The sequence below is a fragment of the Diceros bicornis genome, chromosome 13 (assembly GCF_020826845.1).
Source record: "Diceros bicornis minor isolate mBicDic1 chromosome 13, mDicBic1.mat.cur, whole genome shotgun sequence".
Classification (NCBI taxonomy): Eukaryota; Metazoa; Chordata; class Mammalia; order Perissodactyla; family Rhinocerotidae; genus Diceros; species Diceros bicornis.
The window spans coordinates 53196046-53216781 of NC_080752.1; the positions used below are offsets into that span (position 1 = coordinate 53196046).

Here is a 20736-nt window from a genome sequence, read left to right on the forward strand (position 1 = left end):
GGCCTTTTCAGTGGACAAAGCTAGGGAATATGTATTTCCTAAGAGAAAAAAAAAATCATGAGTTCAAACTAGTATTTCCAATTCAAATTTAGGATTATAGACTTTTACTTAAATTCTTAGATTTTATATTTTCTTTTACACTGAATAACTTGCTCCTAACAGCATTAACGTAATAATTGCTTTATCCTATAGTTACATATATAATATATATTATACATAATGTCTTATATATATAATAGTTATAGAATAACATCATCATAATACAATTACTAAAAAATTAAGATTTATTTTTAGTTTATTTTGTCCTTAAACTATCCCACTAAAGGTGTACAGTCAAATTACTCTGTTTTAAAGTCACTTGAAATGATTTCTCACTATGTGGTTAAGCCACCAACTCAATACATCGTTCATTTACTTTATTTTGCATTTTAGTCCTAGATATTGCTCTTTATTTTTGTATTTTGGATTAATTTTTTTGCATACTTATGTGAAATCTTTACAAAATTTACAAAACAAGGAACATTCAGAGAAGCCTAGCTTCCATGCCCATCTCCTGCACTCTGTCTCTGTTCTTTTCCTCCCCCAAAAGGTAACTATTTTTTTAATTAGTTTATTAGTTTGTAGTTTATCTCTCCGTTTAAAAAATACAATTACATATATACTTATATATGTATACATGATGTATATGCATTTTTATAATATTTGTGTTTTGACTCTTTCTTAGATGAAAAGTGTATTATCCGTACTGTTCATCTTGCTTTTTTTAAAAATAACAATGTCTCCTGGAGATCACTTTATTGTGGAATATAGATGATTTCTTCATTCTAATTTACAGCTACTTAGCACGCCACCGTGAAGATGTACCGTAGTTCAGTTATCCCATGTCCTGTTGATGGGCATTTGAGTCGTTTCCAGTCTTTTTCTGTAACAAATTACAAAACTGTACTATAACACATAACCTTGTACATGAAGCTTTTCATATTTTTGTGAGTGTGTGTTTGGGACAATTTCTCAGAAGAGAGATTTCTGCATCAAAGCACATATAATTTTGCTAGATATTGCCAGATCCCCTCCATAGGGAGTATGCTGTTTTACATTCCTGCCAGCAGTGCGTGAGAGTGCTCAGGTCTGATTTAGAGTGTCTTACTCGAGAGGTTTTTCCAACTACCACATCTAAAGTAACTCCACACTGGAATGGAATTGGAAGTATCCATATAACTCAGATTTCTAAAATAGATATATCCAGAAAAAATAGATAACAAAATAAATGCAGGTGTGTGTTTGTGCATGGGTTAGTATACACACATACATTTCCTAGCTCTGGCCCCTGAGAGGGCCTAAAAGCAACGACACTTCATTAGTTATGAGCACACCCTGTGCCCAGATCTTGATTGTTAAATCCCATAAATAAAATGAACCAGAGGTCCTTGGAGAAGTGACTGATTTCAGGGGTGGGGAATGGGAAATTATAAGATGGGCCTGGAGCGCTTGTGGTGCCAGACAGTTAGGAAGTACTCAGAAAAGGATGGCGAGGGGGGCATGTCAGAGGGACAGGAGCCAACCTGAAAAACTCCCGATGGCCAAAGCTGGAACAATTTGAGAAACAAAATGAATAACCATAGTATTGGATTATAACCCATAGAATAAAATAAATATCCATGAATCCATAATGATATAAATAAAAAATTGAATGATTATGGGAGAAAAGACAAGTCTTCCTTTCAAAAAAATTCCAGTTAATAAATGTAGGGAAAGAAGGAAATAGAAAATCACTATTGCAATATTACAGTAGTAATTGCTACAGGCAAGATCCACTAATGGATGCTAAAATTAGTGCACAAAAGTTTGAGGAAAAGCAGGATATATGCATAAATCTCTGAGTATCTCCTATAAGATATTCTCCCATAAGACATTTATTATTTCCAAAAGAAAAATAGTGACATTACAGTAAAGAGACCTGGAAGATACCACCTTAACCAAAGAATCAGTTAACATCACAAGTAATAACCCATGTTGACATCATGTTGTCTAATTTGATACCCTGAAAAGGAAACATTCTTCTCCAAAAGCCATAACTTCAATCTAATCATCAGAAAACATCAGATAAACCCAAACTGAGGGACATGCTACAAAATCGCTGACCAGTGCTCTTCAAAAGTGTCGAGGTCATGAAAGACAAAGAAAGACTCATCCATTATTACAGATCAGAGGAGACCAAGGAGACCTAATAACTAAATGAGATGTGGGATCCTAGATTGAATCCTGGAACAGAAAAAGGACATTAGTGGAAAAACTGGTAAAATTCAAGAAAAGTCTGTAGTTAGTGAATAGTGTTGTACCAATATCAATTTTCTGGTTTTGATAGTTATACTATGGTTTGATTATGTAAGATGTTATCATTAGGGAAAGCTGGGTAAAGAGTATATGGGAAGTCTCTCTACTATTCTTGCAACAACGCTTCTCTAAATCTAAATAATCTAAAATTATTTCAAAATAAAGTTAAAAACATAAAGTGAGCCCCGCCCACCCTGCCTGCATTATCCCTGATCCCACCCCTCTCTTGATGCCCTTTGCAGAACTCATCGCATACAAGGATCTTGTTCGCTACCTGACTTCCCCACTGCACTGTAACCTCCATGGGGCAAGGGTGTCTGTCTTGTTGACTGCAGCTTCCCCAGAGCCTACATAGTGACTTGCGTACAATAAGCACTGCTTTCATATGTGTTGAATAAGTGAATTAATTAATATCCCTGGATGTAACAAGGAAAAATGAATGGAAAAAGTGAGCGTTCTTAGAAAGCCTCCAGAGCATGAGAAGGCAGCATAGTCAGGAGTCTTCTACCACACACCCAAAGGTGAAATTATGGGTCCCCCCACCCCCGCCAGATTGGGAATCCCTGCCCCAGATTTTGCAGACGGGGGAAATAATTTACTACCCAGAAACCTTGCTCCAAACATCAGTGTTCCCCCCAGGGCCACCATGGAGCGAGGATTCCTGGCAGGACATATCTCAGATGGCCGGGATGCAGAACATGGGCCAGGCAGGGAGTGTCTCCTGCCCCCACCCCCCAGCCTGTCTGATTCTGCCAGGGGACCTGGGAATGAACTTCACAACTCCACAACCGTCAGTGAAATTTTACTGGGAAAACCCAAGAAATCACGTTGTACAGACTTGGGCCTTTCCCATAAACTCCCTCTGTGGACCATCAAACAATAGCAGTGGGGTGGGAAGCAGCGACAGGCCAATTCCAACTTGGTTTTCAGGCATTTTTTTCAGCATCAGATGGTAGAGGTCCACTGTAGCAGAAGGAGCCCAGATGGGAGTGAGTACCCCTGGGTTCCATATCCACGTGTGTGTAAAGTGGGAGGAGACTATATGTGGTGATCTCTGTCCTTTGAGCTCTGATGTTCTGGAATCTTCAGCACCTTCATAAAGAAAGGGTTACTTTTTGCTTTGTCCCCAAGCCAGAACTCGGGCAACAGCCCCGGTGGCATTGCTGAGGGGCTGCCTCCCCGAGCCTGGGCATCGTTGGGAAATTCCAAGACCTTTGGTTATAGGGGAAGGTGGAGGCTGGGCATGAAGGTGTACTGAAAGGAAACTCTTTGGAATAATAGATTAGAGGCATTTGCTGGACCGTAACCAACTACTAGCTATAATAGCAAACACAGCTTTTTACAGTTTTGTCTGACCCTGTAGCAAATGGTCATTTTGCAGATGTGGATACTGAGGCCCAGAGGATCAAGTTCGTTGACAAAAGATCAGGCAGCTGAAAAGGAGGCACCTTGAAGCTGTCCAAATCCCTTTCAGCTGAATTGATATATTTTTATGTTATATAATCTTTCATTCCATACTTTTATTTACAAAAAGAAAATTGAATGTCTCCTTTCTCTCCTCCATGGCTCTTGAGTTTCATACATGAAACTCTGGGTGTGCTAGAAGAATGTGATCACTGTGATACATCGATTAAGTTAGGAAATTAGAGATCAGTGCCCCTCCCCAATTCCTGAGGAATGGCCATCGCTCCTGTCTCATAATCCCTGCCCTTTACGGAGCCCTTTCAGAGCCCTCTGTGGAAAGGATCCTAGTACCCCACCTCCCAGGTGAGGAGCCTGAGGCTACACAGGAAAGTGCCTGGTTGCTGTTGGGGTCAGGGCTGGGACCAGGAGCCCCAGCTACTGGCCAGAGCATCTGCACTTCTCAGTGCTATTTTAGTGGCTAAAGCAGGGGCAGCCTGCCTAGGAACTGCCATAGGGGAAAATCCAGGTCCCAACAAATGCTTTCCCTCAACACCAGCTTTTGAGAAATATCTTGCCTAATCTAAAGAAGCAACTGCTGAAAGCTGTACATCCACACAATTCCAGCAAAGAAAGAGAGGCACTCCCCCTTGGCCAGTTACAGTAATGTCTAGTTTAATGCCACATCCCAGGAAGTTGTATGAGTTTCTGATGAAAAGCATTATTTTCCCACCTTCTAGTGCCTAAATGTCCCTCCTTCTAGTGCCTGCCTGGAACAGCCAGGGTGGACAGTTTCCGTGCTGGAACTATGGGGTGATTTATCAATTTCACAAACCCACAGGATGGAAGTTTGGATCTGGGGTGAGTTCAGGTGAATGAGGCTCTCTTCACCCAGTGCACAAGGGCCCCCCAGGCTGCAAGGGAGGGAGGCCACAGAGCTTGGTGTCCTCGTGGAGCTGGCGGGTTCGTGGGTTGTTCCCTCAGTCCCCGGATCCAACATGAAATCAGCATCAGGCCTGCAGACAGAATTCCCAGTGAGCCCCTGGGTCCTACCCGTCAGCCCCTGCTGTGCCTTGGGGACAGATACCCTTAAGGATGCTTCGAGAGGGGTGAGGCAAAGGGTGTGACTGAGCGACCCTCCTTCACTCTCTGTGCCCCACCCTGTGACAGCCAACAGCCTGGACCCATTTCATCCTGCAGATCAGAGGTTCTTACACAGCCACGCAACACAGGTGGTCTGTGTGGTCCCTGAATCCGCAGGATTTGTCACCAAAGCTGTGTGTGTGTGTGTGTGAGTGTGTCTGTAGGGAGGAGGAGACTCGTGCGTAGATATTCATGGCGAATATCGGCAGAGGTCCAGAACCCTGCCCTCCGTGCTCTCGATCTGTGGGAGGACCCAGACCCTACCCCGTGTCACCTGCCTGGAGCAACCTGGCTCTCAGGTGGGCATTTGCTGCGTTTCTGGCACCCTGTCGGACAATGGATGTTCTATTTCTTCTCCTCCCCAGTCTGGAGATGAAAAGCCCATCTCCTCCTGCCCAAACATGTGTGTCCACTGGCCCCGCCCAGCACAGCTGTTTGCCCGTCCATCACTGCACCAGGTCCCCACCGCAAGGACAGGAAGTGCTCCCCACATCCGCCTCCGCCACCAGCCTGGTGTCTTGTGGTCACTGAGCCTGGTAGCCAGAGAGAGAATTTTTAAAAAGACTCACAGACATGTAATTAAAATCTCAGTGTTGGCTTTTGGGGGAGGCGCTGGGCGGCTCCTGCCTCTGCTTTGCGGAAACACAGATTTTTAGCGGTTGAAAGTGACAGGAGGCTCAAGAGAGATGGTCCTAAATATACTGTCCTGGGCATTTCCGGGCAGCTGGGGAAATGTGGGATTCAATCCTACCCGCGGGCTCTTATGCCAGCACCCCCTAGGCTGCCCTGGGTGCCCCTCCGGCCTGTGCTTCACCCTTGCCTCCACGCATATCTTCCACTCCACCCTCAAACCGCACCGCTTCCCTGCTGCCCGGAACCCCGGCCCCACAGGCCAGAGGCACAGCCCACACTCCTAGGCGGGATTTCCAGCCCTCTGCAGTCAGGCCACAGCCAGACTCACACCATGTACCCCACACCACTGATATGTGGGTGGCCCCAGCACCCCCACACCTGTGCATACGAGATCCCCTCTGCCTGGAACGCCCTCCCCACCCCCTTCTCCACCCGCCAAGACTCTGTTCCATCCTTCAAGGCCAGTTCAGATGTCACCTCCTCCAGGAAGCTGCTCAGATCCCACCACACTGTGGGACCCTCTGACTTCCCAGCACTTGACAGGGCCTCTCCAGGAGCTGTCACTCCTGTTTTGCTTCTTCTTGTTCCTTTCCATGCCTCCCTCCGGCCCTCCTTCCTCCTTCAGCTTGTTCCAAAAAGGTACCTGCCTCCTTTCGCCCTTTGCTGTGTTTCATGGCTGTTGATGTCCCTGCTGTGTGGTCCATTCTTCAGCTCTGGGCCTTTGCTCATGCTGGTCCCTCCTCCGCAGTGTCCTTCTCCCTTGACGTCGTGGCAAATTCATTCTCACCCCTCAAGGCCCAGCTCCAGTGACAGCCGCAAGCACTCCCTCTCCCCCCATCTCCCGTCCACGCACATCAGCAGAGTCTGGGAGACCCCCGTCCCCCTGAAGTGTGCTCAGTTATGTCCCTGCCCACCACCGTGGTCCTTTTCTGCCTTGGGTCTGATGTCCATCTCCCCAGAGGAGGGACCCATCCTCTGCCTCACGTGTGGATGCCAGAGCCAGCAGGGGCTGAGCGGGGCAGGCTGGGTTTGGGGCTTGGGGGCCAGAAATGGAAGCTGCCCTTGTTGGCACCCACTGTGTGCCAGGCTCTGTGCTGGGCACCTCACCATAGGCTCATGGAGCCCTCTCAGCACCCAGGAGGCAAGCCTGGGAGTGAGCCCATGTGCAGAGGAGGGAGCCAGCCCCACCCAGGCCGCCCAGGCCCCTGGCTCCAACCTGGCTCTGCCCATCCCGGACCCTGAGCCCAGAACCACGTGTGACTGCCAGCCCTGCTTTGTCTTGCAGTGGAGCTCGACCATGCCCTGGGCCACCAGGAGCCCCACTGGAAGGAGTTCTGCTTTGACCTGACCCAGATCCCGGCGGGGGAGGCGGTCACAGCTGCTGAGTTCCGGATTTACAAGCTGCCCAGCACCCACCCGCTCAACAGGACCCTCCACGTCAGCATGTTCGAGGTGGTCAGGGAGCGGGCCAACAGGTGCCTGCCCCGCGCCCTGCCTCCCGGTCAAGCCTCTGGCGGTGTGTCGGCCCAGCCCTGGGGGGACATTTCCCAGAGCACAGAAGGGGAGCTTCCTGGGGAGCACACCCTCACAGATGGAAGATGCTTGGCCCGAGGCCCCCGGCACCGTGAGAGAGGCCCAGCATCAGTCCTGGCTTCAAGCCTCCGCCCTGCCGTCCTAGCTGTGGGACCTTGGACGGATCACTGAGCTCCTGAGCCTCCGTTTCCCCTCTGTACACGGGCACAGTAACACCTTTGAATGGCAGATACAGTGAGATAAGACGCGTCAGGCGCCCAGCCCAGAGCCAGGCGGTAGATGCCCCACTAGTGGTCCCCAGGTGGGCACTGGAAACACAAAGACAGCTGTGCCGGCCCTCGGTTAATTGTTCTTTCATGTCCACAGGGAGTCTGACTTGTTCTTTTTGGATCTTCAGACGCTCCAAGCTGGGGACGAGGGCTGGCTGGTGTTGGACGTGACAGCAGCCAGCGACCACTGGTTGTTGAACCGTAACAAGGACCTGGGACTCCGGCTCTATGTGGAAACGGAGGATGGTAAGACTCGGGGCTTGGGCAGCGGGCCTTCTCCTGGGGGCTCCTTCGAGGCTGCTGGCAGCAGATGCAGCTGGAGCCTCATCTGCTGGAGGCCGCACCTTTCTCAGCCGGGCCGCTGGGTGATAATCCCTCCCCACTGCGGGGCTCCACGGGTTAAAGAGGGTGAGGCTCCCACAGTGCCGGACAGCAGGACGCCCCCTCCAGCATGGTTTCCTCCTCTCCTTATGCAGAACCAGCATTTGAGTTGCTAAGAGAGCGAGTCCTATTTTTCCCTCCCCAAGAAATGGCGATTCTTGCCACTCTTTGGAGCAGCCCCCAGTTCCGTACTGGGCGGGGCCAGAGTGGGGACACCCTCAGGCTCCGGTCAGAGAGGCCTAGGTTGGAATCCCAGCTCTGCAGCTTTCTAACTTGGTGACCTTGGCAGGTCACTTACCTTTCCAAGCCTCAGTTTTCTCATCTGTAGAATGAGGATTCACACATTCATTCATTCATTAACAGGTACCTGAAGGGGAAGCCTCCTTTATCCCAGGCAATGGGCATAGAAAAACCGAAGGTGGGCACAAGATTGGCATGTTTGAGCTACAGTAAGGGGCCGCCATGCTGGAGCAGAGCAGGCCAGGGAGTGATGGGGAGGTGATGAGATTGAGAGAGGTGAGCAGGGACATTCTGAATTAGGGTAAACAGGGCAAGGGGTTGGAGTGTCTGGAGTAGCTTATTGTCTTTAATAGAGTGGAGGATGACAGGACCTGATTCAGGTTTTTATAAAAGAACCTCTGAGACACTCCCCCTCAGGGAGGTGTAGCATCACTCCCACCCCTTCCGTGTGGGCTACGCTTAGTGACTTGCTTCCCAAAAGTCCAGTATGGCCTGGGTGGGGAAGTCACTTGACGGTGGAGACACCTGACCAGCACGACCTCAGCCAGGTGATCCAGGTGCACATGAATAGGTAGATCCTGTGTACCCCTGAGATGATGAGAATGGCACTTCACCTCGGTGGTCTGTCCCCCAAAAACCCATAACCCTGAGAAGAACATCAGACAAACCCAAATTGAAGGACATTCTACAGCATACCTGACAGATACTTCTCAAAACTGTCAAGGTCATCAAAAACAAGGCAAGTCAGAAATTGTAACAGCCTAGAGGGGCCTAAGGAGTTGTAATGACTAAAGTCCATGTGGGTTCCTGCAAGAGAAAAAGGGCACTGGGGAAAACTAATGAAATTCGAATGCATCGTGGTGTTTAGTTAGTAATAAGATACCAATATTGGTTCAGGAATTGTGACAACTATGCCAGAGTGATTTAAATGTTAACATTTCCCAGGAAAAACCGGATCCGTGTATATGGGAACTCTCGGTACTATCTTTGCAATTTTTCTGTAAATCTCAACTATTGTAAAAATAAATAAATAAATAATAAAACAAAAAGACTTTGTCCTATATGTAAACTAAAGCCCCCTGACTTCAGTGGGGAGTAGACTGTGGGGACAGGAGTGGTCAGAGAGGCCCCGGAGCCACACTGGGCGCAGGTGAGCGCTGTGCGGGGCTTGTGGGCAGCAGGGAAATGGAGGAAAGTGGAGAGAGGAATCGTGGTAACATGGGCACTGAGGCGCGCGGAGGGGAGGGGGTATTAGATTTTTTTTTTTTTTTGCCTGAGTTGGGGAGAAATAGAGGGCAGGTCTGAGGTAGGAAACAAGGTTGTCTGTTGGCGGTGACATTGAGAGCCCTGGTGGACGTCCATGTGGAAATGTCGCTCCAGGACAGGTGAGTGCTGGAGACGCAGGGGTGGGGACCCCTGACACGTCGGTGGATTTAGCCCTGGCACTGGAGCAGGTCAGCTGGGGAAGGAGGGTAGCGATGGAGAAGGAAGGAAATCGCGGCCAAGTCCCGAGTGTCGCCGCCTCGGGGCCTCCGTGCGCCCCGGGCCCGGTCCTGGTCCAGGGCGGGCGGCGCGGGCGCGGCACCCTCGCCGTGGGGCCGGACAGTGCGGGGCCGGGTCCCGCCGTCTTCCGCCTTCGCGGCCGGGAGACCGGGCGCCTCGGGTGCCCTCGGAGCGCAGAGACGGAGTCCCCGGGGACCTGGGGGGCCCAGCCGGGCCGGCACGTCACCGCCCGCGCGCCCTCTCTGCTCTGTGACGGCGGCGGCGGCCCAGGGCGCACACGGTCGCCGTCCTGTCCCCGCCGGGCCCCGGAGCCGTGAGCGGACGATGGCGGCGCTGCGGCTCCTCCCGGCGGCGCTCGGGCGCTGCGTCCCCGCCGGCCGCGCGGGGCGCGCGGTGGCCCAGGGCGGAGTGCGCGGCCTCGCCACCAGCGCTCGTGCCCGCGCCCAATTCTACACGGATCCCCTGGAGGCGGTGCAAGACATCTCCGACGGGGCGAAGATCATGGTCGGGGGCTTCGGGCTCTGTGGGATTCCGGAGAACCTGATCGGGGCGCTGCTCAAGACCCGCGTGAAAGACTTGACCGTCGTCAGCAGCAACGTGGGGGTGGACGACTTCGGGCTGGGCCTGCTCCTGGGGACCAAGCAGATCACCCGCATCATCTGCTCTTACGTGGGAGAGAACGCGCTGTGCGAGCAGCAGTACCTGGCGGGCGAGCTGGAACTGGAGCTGACGCCCCAGGGCACCCTGGCCGAGCGAATCCGCGCCGGTGGGGCCGGAGTGCCCGCCTTCTACACGCCCACGGCCTACGGGACCCTGGTGCAGGAAGGCGGCGCCCCCATCAGGTACTTCCAGGACGGCCACATCGCCATCCTGAGCCAGCCGAGAGAGGTGAGGGAGTTTCACGGGCACCACTACCTGCTGGAGCACGCCATCACGGCGGACTTCGCTCTGGTGAAAGGGTGGAAGGCCGACCGCGCAGGAAACGTCATCTTCAGGCGAAGCGCCCGGAATTTCAACGTGCCCATGTGCAAAGCTGCGGAAACCTCAGTGGTAGAAGTTGAAGAAATCGTGGATGTGGGGTCGTTTGCCCCAGAAGACATCCATGTTCCTAACATTTATGTAGATCGCGTCATACAGGGGGAAAGATATGAGAAAAGAATTGAGCGTTTAACAGTCCGGAAGCAGGAAGATGGAAAAGCCAAGTCTGCAGATGATATACGGACACGAATCATCAAACGGGCAGCTCTTGAATTTGAGGATGGCATGTATGCCAATTTGGGCATAGGAATCCCTCTTCTGGCCAGCAACTACATCAGCCCGGATATAACTGTTCATCTTCACAGTGAGAATGGTGTCCTGGGCTTGGGTCCATTTCCACTAAAAGATGAGGTGGATGCAGATCTCATCAACGCTGGGAAGCAAACGGTCACCATTTTCCCCGGGGGCTGTTTTTTCTCCAGTGATGACTCGTTTGCCATGATCCGAGGAGGCCACATCAACCTCACCATGCTGGGAGCCATGCAGGTTTCCAAATACGGCGACCTGGCCAACTGGATGATCCCCGGAAAGAGGGTGAAAGGCATGGGGGGTGCGATGGATTTGGTGTCCAGTACCAAGACCAGAGTGGTGGTCACCATGGAGCACTGCACCAAGGCCAACGAACCCAAAATCGTGGAGAAGTGCACGATGCCCCTGACCGGGAAGCGGTGTGTGGACCGAATCATCACGGAGAAGGCCGTGTTTGACGTGCACAAGAAGAGAGGGCTGACGCTGACCGAGCTCTGGGAAGGCCTGACGGTGGAGGACATCAAGAAGAGCACGGGGAGCACCTTTGCCGTCTCTCCCAATCTCAGACCCATGCAGCAGGTGGCAGCCTAACCGGGAGAAGACCTTGTCACAGAGCGTGTCTGTCACGTTAACCTCGCGGGATTTCATCCAAAGGAAGTCGAGAACCACATGTATACGTTTCACAGGCAGTCTGACCAGCTTTCTCCTGGCATCTCAGACTTGCTGACTTTGTTCTCTCCAGAGGGATATGACTTTAATTAAAAACAAAAGGGAAACATCATAGAAGTTTATCGTGTGTGTTCTGTGAGTGCTGAGAAAACTCTGCTACGTGACTGAGGACGTTGGATGCCCCCTTCACTGTCTGTGCATGTTCAATTCTCTGCAGCTTGAGATGATCCCACAGGCAGGGTTTCATTGAAATGCTTCCCTCATGAATAAATCATGAAATGTAGGGAAAAAATGATGAGGGAGGGGATAACTCCACCTGGGGTATACCTAAGGCACCATGTTCCTAGTAATGTGAAAAGTACATGGCATGGGGCCGGCCTGGTGGCTTAGCGGTTAAGTGAGCGCGCTCCGCTACTGGTGGCCCGGGTTCGGATCCCGGACGCATACCGACGCACCGCTTCTCCGGCCATGCTGAGGCCGCGTCCCACATACAGCAACTAGAAGGATGTGCAACTATGACATACAACTATCTACCGGGGCTTTGGGGGAAAAAAAAGAGGAGGATTGGCAATAGATGTTAGCTCAGAGCCGGTCTTCCTCAGCAAAAATAGGAGGATTAGCACAGATGTTAGCTCAGGGCTGATCTCCCTCACAAAAAAAAAAAGTACATGGCATGAATGTGAATTTGTGATTGGAAGAAATGCTATTGGATGAAAGCTTTTTTCCTTTGGCCTCTGCCTTCTCTTCTGGGGCCTTTCATTTTGTTGCTAAGTTCTGTTTCCCTGTAGCCTCACCTTCTCCTCCCCCAACATGTCTCCTCCTCGTAGCTAAATAGATGTCTCTAGAAGGAAAGCAAGACGGTCCCAGTGGGACAGTGACTGGTAACAGGAGCGACTGAAGGGGAGACTGTTGGTGCTGACTTCCAGCAGGAAGTTTCCTCTGTGAATAACGTCCACCTGTGTGTTGCCAAAGGCTGAGGCTTATGACAGGAGGAGTTCTAGAAACCTAACCGATGGACCTAAGTGGGTTTCCTCATCTGAAATCGTAGTGTTCTTGTGTCGTCCAGAACAGACACTTAGATCCTCTTCCCCTTTGTCCTGGAGCCCAGACTGGCCTCTTGTTAATATAACCCAGAGGGACTGTGGGGTATTTCATCCCGAATCCATAGTCTCAAAGACTAAAAAGGAAATAATGAGTTTCTGTGTGTGTGTGTGTGTGTGTGTGTGTGTGTGAAGTGTTAAAAACCAGGCCTGACATGGAGCATGCACTTTCTCAGTGTAGCTCTAGGGGTAAACACAACCGACGGGTGGGAGCATGTTGGTAAGAACAGAAAGTTCTAGCTGGTCAGGGAAGGCCTTTCAGAGAGGTCTCATTGGGGCCTCACCCCGAAGGAAGGGTCAGATCCTGGAATGGGGAGATGGAGAGGGAGAGACAGTGCTCACTGAGGGGACAGCCTGGGGTGTGGGGGGAAGTGGCCAGGGACCATGACCAGGTGGGGGGTGGGATGGAATGTCATCAAGTGGACAGTGGGGCACCTTCACCTTTTGGGGCTTCTGGGGAGGGGGCCTGATCTGCCCTGGGTGTCAGGAGAAGTTTCCCAGCAGCAGTATGGAACAGGCAGAGCTTTCCAGAAGCAGACAAGTTGGAGGGCTGTTAAGACAGTACAAAGAAGGAAAAGGATTGAATTCCCCATTCCCTTGTGATGAGGAAGTAACCTCAGGGACAAAAGCTGACCTGGTCCACAGCTGGGATTCCCTCCAAGAGTTTCAACCAGTGTCCTGATTGTCCTTCAACATGACACCAGGGTCACATCCATGACTGCAGGCTGTGGTGGGGCAGGGGCTGCAGGGAAGGGCCAGGTGGCGCCCAGAGCAGAAAGAAGGCTTGAGGAGAGATGGGAGCAATCTTGGCCTGGCACAGCTGGGGAAGGGGTATGAATTAGGACTTGACCACCTGTCAAGGGTCAGGATAAGGCAGGTGGGCTGCCAAGACATCTGGGCCCTGATGGGCCAACTGAGAAGTGGGGTGAGGCTGGAGGTCTCCTGTGGTCCACCCGGCCCCGAGGAGCAGCCTCTTCCATTGGGGTCTAAGGGGGAGGCCAGTGTGGCCCAGATCACGAGGCATGGCCGCACATACCCCATCAACTGCAAAGGGGACAGCATGCCCGGCAGCAGCCTCACAAGGTCAGGTCTAGAGGCAGGGGCCCTGGGCCCCAGAGGCTCCTGAAGCTCCCGCCTCTGCCTGTCTGGAAAGGGGCCTGCCAGAGCTGGGCAGCCTGGGAGCCCACCACCTAGACAGCGCAGGCCTTCCCTGCAGCAGCTGAGGCAGGGAGCCCTGCCCAGGATGGGTGGGGCAAAAAGCAGAGCTGATGGGGAAGGGGGAGCTCTGGGTTCTGGAAGGAGGGCCAGGGGGTCCTTTTCCAGGCCTGCCAGATAGGACTTCTGCAAGACCAGGAGTCAGTCCCTTGCCCCCCACACCCCCCAGCCAGGCCTCTGCACCATTTGCTGGGGGAAGGAAGGACAATTCTGGCTCTGCTGCAGCTTGCTCTGGGACCTTGAACAGTTGCTGCCCTCTGGGCCTTAGTTTCTGTGTCTGTAAAATGGGGACCTGGATAAGCTGACAGGGCAGTGGCACACACAGGCCTGGAAGGCTGCTCAGGCCCGAGGCCATCGCTGTGTGTCAGTGTGGCCGTGGAGCTCCACTCCAGGGCCGTGGTGCCGACACTCGGCCGCCTGCTCCCATCCGCTCCACCGCCGCCTCGTCGTGGCCTCACTGGCCGTTCCCCTCTGCTCAGCAGGGCTTTCATGTGTCTCTGTGTCCTCTTGGTTCTGCTGCTTCCCCATGACTGTGACTTGCCGTGACCCACGCTCTCCCGAGGGGCTTCTCTCTGGGCTCCTTCCAGGTCAGCTCCTGCAGCTCCTGTCTCAGCGGGATCATTCCTGAGTGGAGCCTCTAATGGGCCCAGCGCATTTGTTTGTGGCAGGTGATGTCATAGGTCAAAGGGTAGTCTCTGGATTGATTAGTTGTTCAGTCAACTATGGCCCGTGGACACCGGGCTAAAGCACAGCTGTTTCAGGGCTGACCTTTGAGCAGGACTAGGTGGGGCAGGCGGTGTCCTTGACCTGTAGTGTATAAGGGAGGATCATATTAGACCTGCTAATGGAACAAATATGTATATTTATGTGTGTGTACATATGTATGATCTCTCTAGAAATGCATGTGTGTGTGTGTACACATACATATGTGCGCCTGTACGTGTGTATCAGTGTTGCTACATCGAGGCGAAATGTACACGGAAGTAGAACAATTGGCACTATGTTTTAAGAAACATAAAAATGAGTTAGTCATCATGCTCCTGTGGTCTAGTATAGGAAAATTCCAGAGGAAAAGAAAATGAAGAGGTCCTATCACATTCTCATCTTCATAATGAAAGGCAGGAAATAACCTAAATGTCTAAAGATAAGCTAATATCTAAATATTATGGCGTATCTACTCAAAGGAATTTTATACATTTGAAATGTTTATAGTTGAGACTCATTTTAACCAGGAAAATGTTTATGTGAAAAAAAATATTGGAAAAAACACAGACTTCATTGCTGTGCTGACAATTGTGTAAAACTTAAATTGACACATGAAAATATCCCAGAAAAATGAAAATGATATGTTGGAGTGGGGAAGGGGGTTTATGAGTGATATTTTTTCTCAAGTTTCTTTACAGTTGTTATTTTATTGCTTGACAATTAAAACATCAAGAGGTGATTTGGAAATATGGAGAGGTACAGGAAGATAGTTTATTGGTGGAGTTGACATTTCCAGGGCTAATTAGTGTGTTTTCCTTGGTATCCTCAGTCTTTAAGTGGCTATGTGGTAAAATCCCACTTTTATAGGCCTCACTGTTCCCAGGCTGAGGTCCCGATCTCTGCCTTCCCGCAGCCTCTTCTCTCTTTCTTCCCTTTTTAACCACAAACCCGGTGGGTAAGGACTTAAATGGGTAAGAACTTGGGCTCTGGAATTAGACCCACATGGGGTGAACCCGGCTCTGGGACTTTGGGCAAACTTCTCTGCCCCCTGAGCCTGGGGTCTCGTTTGTGGGCATCGGGGCACAGTTCATGCCCTGCTCTTGGGCAGTGCTCAGTGAGCAGGTGCCCGGCAAGTCCTGGCAGCTGCTCCAGTCAGCTGTGTCACAAATCCTACATGGACATCCCAGAAAGTACAGGGTGGGAGATAGAACTCAGGCCTCGGAGCCCTCAGACCGAGGTGGGAACCCTGGTTCTGAGCATCCCTGGCAGTGTGGCTCTGGGCCACCACAGAGTGACTCTGAAGTTTCCCAGTGAAGTGTGAGGCGCAGGATTACTGTCAAGATGAATGAGATCATCAGTGCGGAATAACTTTGAAACTCGTAAAATGCTTCGCATATGGCAGTGTTCACGATTATCGCTAATGCTGACCCTGCGGTCCCCGAGGCCCTCCTCCCCCATCTCCTTCAGACCTGCCTGCCGGGGCGCTGGCACTGGACTTAGGACTCCAGTCTTCAGATGAGGAAACTGAGGCACAGTGGGTCCCCTCAGGTCCTCAGCCTCCGTGCTCCTGGGCCTGCCCCCGCCTCGGCAGACAGGTCCCTGCTGTGTCCACGTGCAGGGCCACCACCCTCAAGTGACCGCCTCTCTCCTCTCTCTGTCCCAGGGCTCAGCGTGGATCCTGGCCTGGCCGGTCTGCTGGGGCGACGGGCACCGCGCTCCAAACAGCCGTTCGTGGTCACTTTCTTCAGAGCGAGCCCCAGCCCCGTCCGAGCCCCTCGGGCAGTGAGGCCCCTGAAGAGGAGGCCTCAGAAAAAAACCAACGAGCTGCCGCACCCCAACAAACTCCCAGGGATCTTCGGTGAGGTCCGGGGTGGGCCTGGGTCTGAGGCCCGCAGGCTTTTGGCCGAGAATCAGGGGATGGTGACAGAACCCTCCAGGCTCTTAGTGGGGTTCAAGCTGATGGTCGCCCTCCAGCCACCTTTCCTGACTATCCTCCTTTGCCCCTGCTCCCTGGGGACTGGCCACTGCCCTCTCTCTCAGGCCTCTGAGCACCTGCCCTCACCGTTCCTGCCACGCAGAAGTCCCTTCTCTGCCCTCCCCTGGTTCACAGGCCTTTCCCAGAAGTCTCCGTCAGAATCGGGTGCCCCTTCCTCCGGGCAGCGCAGCCCCTGGTGCCTTCCGTCTTTCCCCGGGCACCCTGCAGGATGCACAGTTGTTTATGCGAAGGTCTCCCCACCAGGCTCAGCCCCTCGGGATCAGGGATAGGCCTGACCCGACCACACGCCCTCTTTTCCTTCACGGGGAGTCGGCCTTTGGCTGGCCTCAGTGTGAGCCACTTGACCCTGTGGAATGGGCGTGGCGGGAGAAGTGGGGCGATGTCAGGAGGTGTCTCCAGAGGAAGGGAGGACGAGCCACCAGCTGGCCGAGGGTCCCCTGGGCTGTTTATTGGAGCATCAGGAGGCCCACAGGCTGCAAGTCAGGGGAGGCTGGGCTGAGCGTAGGGTTATTCTGTAGCCCGCGGGAGCCATCTGGAGCCATTGAAGGTTCTAGAGCTAGGTCATGGCACCAGCAGAGCTGCAGGGATGGGCTTTATGACACCAGAAGGTTTAGTTTCCTGTCATTCATTTATTCAAGCCCCGCCCTGGGAGCTCCCCGAGGTACCTGCACAGAGCAGGAACCCCAGAAAAGACCTCGCACCCTCTGTCCCCTGCAGATGACGTCCACGGCTCCGACGGCCGGCAGGTTTGCCGGCGGCACGAGCTCTACGTCAGCTTCCAGGACCTTGGCTGGCTGGTAATTTCTGACTCTTTCTTCTTTCTTGAATGACAGTCCCCACCTGGAGATCGTGAGTGTATCTCCAGGAGGAGGTAGAATTATGGGGGCTTTTAGTTTTCTTAAGTATTACTTTCTTCTGTGTCTTCCGAGTTTTCCAAAGGAGAGCGTGTTGCTTTTATAGTGAAAAGTGATTTTTTTGTAAAACCATGAAAATGGAGGCTATCTGAATGCTCAGCCATTAATGTCAGAGCTGCGACAGGGAAACTGAGTCCAGGCTGGGCACTGCCTCGGTGCCTTTGCTGCGGCCGCAGCTGCAGGAGGCGCGCGCGGTGGGCAGAGGCTGCGGAGGACGATGCCGAGCGCTGGTGGTGGGAAGGGGGCAGAGCTGGTTCCAGCCCTGTCTGCTGTGGGTCTTCGGGTGGGCGTCAGGCCTCTGGGGGAGACTGCCCTCGGAGGCGCCCGAGGGTGGGTTGTCGGGCCCTGAGGCGGAGGAAGGGGAAGGGGCAGCCCTGAGTCGTCCTGTGACAGGCGCTGGACGGGGGCTCGGGAGGGGTCCATGGATGGACTCACCTCCTGCCATTCTCACCCCCCAGGACTGGGTCATCGCCCCCCAAGGCTACTCAGCCTATTACTGTGAGGGGGAGTGCTCCTTCCCGCTGGACTCCTGCATGAACGCCACCAACCACGCCATCCTGCAGTCCCTGGTCAGTACCACGTCCGGCCGCCCGCCCGGACGCCTGGGGCGGGGTCTGCTGAGGAGAGGGGCCCCTCCAGCCCCGAGGTGAATGGGCGCCCCGGCTGGTGCCAGGGAGCTTTCTCTGCGTGGGGTCTTCCTGCGGCACATGTGGTTGACCCCGCCCCTGTGCAGAGGCTGGTCCCTGTGTGGCCACTCTGCGCACAGAGTCCCTGCCCCTGGACGTGCATGCACCCTGTTTACACTGACTGGGGCGAACACATGTGCGTGCACTACACGTGCACGTGCGGGACAGTCATGTACACGTGATGGGTTCCTGCACTGACAAAGGCACGCCTGCTTGTGTCGGACGCACAGCACATACGTGACTGACGTGCACCCCACACGGGGGCCTGTGTGCGCTGAACACACCCGCACCCCTGTTCTCTGGCGTGTCCGCCCTCCTGTGACACACGTGCCCATGGGGTGATGACGAGCGTGTGCATTCACCCACCCTCTTCGTGGCGTGTCAGGGGGTCACCCTTCAGTCCCGTAAACGGGTCCCTCTCAGCTCTGTGTGTTTTCCAGATTGTGTGGCTTCTGATGCCCCAGTGTCTGGGTGACTTTAAATGCTGAAGAGTCGTTTCTATGAGGCACATCGTCCTGCTGCTTATTGCTAAGTGTTTATTGGTGTTTGCTGATTCTGGGGTTGACTTCTCTCTAGAACGTTCACCTAGACTCCTAGGTGATGTTTCTCTAGTAAGAGGTTGTGTCAAGGTGATGGTTGCCTTAGAGTGAGAGTAAATGAATTCACTAAAGCGGCTTTGACCTCACGAGAACCCCTCCTTTCTCAATGGTCAAATGGACTTTGCTGGACACCTGGGAGCCGCCTCCTTGGAGAAGCTCAGGGGTGATAAGCTGTGTGTGCGGACCCCGGGCCTCCCGTCCTTTATGCATGTGCTTTGCTCGACTCCTGTGAGGGGGCACGTGGGGGTGGTGTCTGCACCTGCACCTCCCAGGGCTTGTCCCCCCTCCGCCCTAGCCCCACCCCTGCCCCAGCCCAGGCCCTCAGTCTCCCGATTGTCAGTCACCAGGAGTGAGCGCTGACGTTGTGCTGGGCACAGACAGGACAGTGGCTGCCCTCTTGAGGAGGGTCAGTGAACACAGGAGCCTCGGAGCGGCCAAGACGATGGGTCCGCGAGTAAGGAAGACTGGGCGGTTCATTTAGGGAGGCTGGGCCTCTCTGCACGAAGAGGAAGAATGTTCGAGGCAGAAGGAGCAAGTGCAAAGGCCCCACAACAGAAGCAAGCTGGGTGGGTTCTGGGCCAGCAGGGAGGCGGGGGCTGGCGTGAAGCGAAGGAGTGGAGGGAGGTGACTTTGGGGTGGGGCTGAGGCTGTTCACATAGTGCCTTGGGGTCCCTCGTAAGGTGGCAGGTGGGTAGATTTAATCCCAAGTAAACTCAGAGGCCATTGCAGTTTGAGCGAAGCGGTGTCATCATCTGACTTACTCTAGAAGTTTCTCTCTGGCTGCTGGGGGAAGGTGGACCGTGGGGTGGAGGGTGGAGGAGGCTGAGAGCCAAGTGAGGAGGCTGCTGAGGTCACCTGACAAGAAGACCAGGGCGTCTTGGTAGGTGGTGAGAAGGGGGCCGAGGCAGCGTGAACAGTGGAGGCAGGGCCGCTCTGGGGAGTGGGTGGAGGAGGGAGGGGGAGTGCAGGGGCCTCCAGGTGAGGGCTGAGCCACCTGGCGGGTGAGGGCCCTTCTGAGGACAAGGAGGGGACGGGGAGGCTTGGCGGGCAGCAGAGGTGTTGTTGGGGTTGGAGGAGGGATTGGTGAAAACCAGCAGTTCTGCTTCCGCCCCCATACGTGTGAGGCCCTGTTAGACCCCACATGGAGAATGTGGGTGGGAAGCTGGATCCAAAAGTCTGGGGTTCAGAGGAAGGCCAAGCTGAAGCTGTGAATTTGAGGGATGTCGCGTGGGGCCAGCCTTTGAGTCCTGAGACCAGAGGGGATTCTCTGGGGAGACGGCAGACGCAGGAGAGGTGGGCGAGGACTGGCCTCCCGTGGAGAGGCCTGAGAAGGAAGAGGAGCTGTGGGAGGCAGGGGACTGATGTGGGAGGGAGGTCTGGGGGAGGCTGGGGGCTGGGAGAAGGACGCGTGTCCTTCCAGGCTCACCCTCAGGGTCACTCTCCACGCAGCAGCCCGGGAGTCTCACTACAGCACAAACCTGACCACCTCATTCTTGGCCGAGAAACTTCCTGTCGCGTCCCATTATTCCCAGGAGGAATGTGAACCCTTGGCTGGGACCCAGGGCCCCTCACTAGCTGCCCTGCCGAACTCGCCAATGTCCCTGCACATGGCCCAGGGCCCTCATCTCCCTGTACACGCTGGCTTGGTGCCAGGACAGCCGTGTGTTCCTACCTCCCCCCTTTGCTGTTGCTGCTCCCTCCACCTGGAGGGCCTCCTCCCCACCTGCCCGCCTCACCTCTGTGTCCTTCCCAGCCAGGGATGGGCACAGCTCATGCTCTCGGAGCGCTAAGGGCCTGCTTGATTGTTGTGCCCCGCCTATGGGTCCTGGTTGTCTGCTGGAATGTTCCCCCCGTTTCCCCTTCCATCCTCACTGAGGATGAGAGCAGGGACCCTGTCTGGACATTTCTGTGCTCCACCCTGCCAGGGCTGGCACAAGGCACGTGTCCGAGATACGTTTCTGTTGGAAACGAGAAAAGTACCATTGTGCCCATTTGGCAGAGGAGAAACCTGAGGCCCACGGAGCCAATAAGTTCCAGAACCTCGGGGCCAGCCCCGAGGCGTAGTGGTTAAGTGCGCGCTCTCCGCTGCTGGCGGCCCGGCGTTCGGATCCCGGACGTGCACCGACGC

General features: G+C 53.7%; 2 protein-coding genes across 2 annotated transcripts in view; both read left to right on the top strand.

Annotated features, from left to right (window-relative positions):
• The window catches only part of LOC131413182 (bone morphogenetic protein 8B-like), a 31619-nt gene that overhangs the window by 8902 nt on the left and 1981 nt on the right, over positions 1–20736 (top strand). Inside the window, exons 2-6 of the mRNA XM_058553771.1 lie at positions 6797–6986; positions 7411–7559; positions 16077–16271; positions 17127–17206; positions 17782–17892. Of these exons, the coding sequence (XP_058409754.1) occupies positions 6797–6986; positions 7411–7559; positions 16077–16271; positions 17127–17206; positions 17782–17892 (725 nt within the window). The remainder of the gene's footprint in view (positions 1–6796; positions 6987–7410; positions 7560–16076; positions 16272–17126; positions 17207–17781; positions 17893–20736) is intronic.
• Positions 9762–11489, top strand: LOC131413181 (succinyl-CoA:3-ketoacid coenzyme A transferase 2, mitochondrial-like). Its single transcript, XM_058553770.1, has one exon. It carries the CDS (start codon positions 9762–9764, stop codon positions 11313–11315), a length of 1554 nt encoding a protein of 517 aa, XP_058409753.1. The 3' UTR covers positions 11316–11489.

Bases quoted from the DNA above. Each gene is read 5' to 3' on its own strand.
- LOC131413181 (XM_058553770.1), top strand. From the start codon at position 9,762: ATGGCGGCGCTGCGGCTCCTCCCGGCGGCGCTCGGGCGCTGCGTCCCC.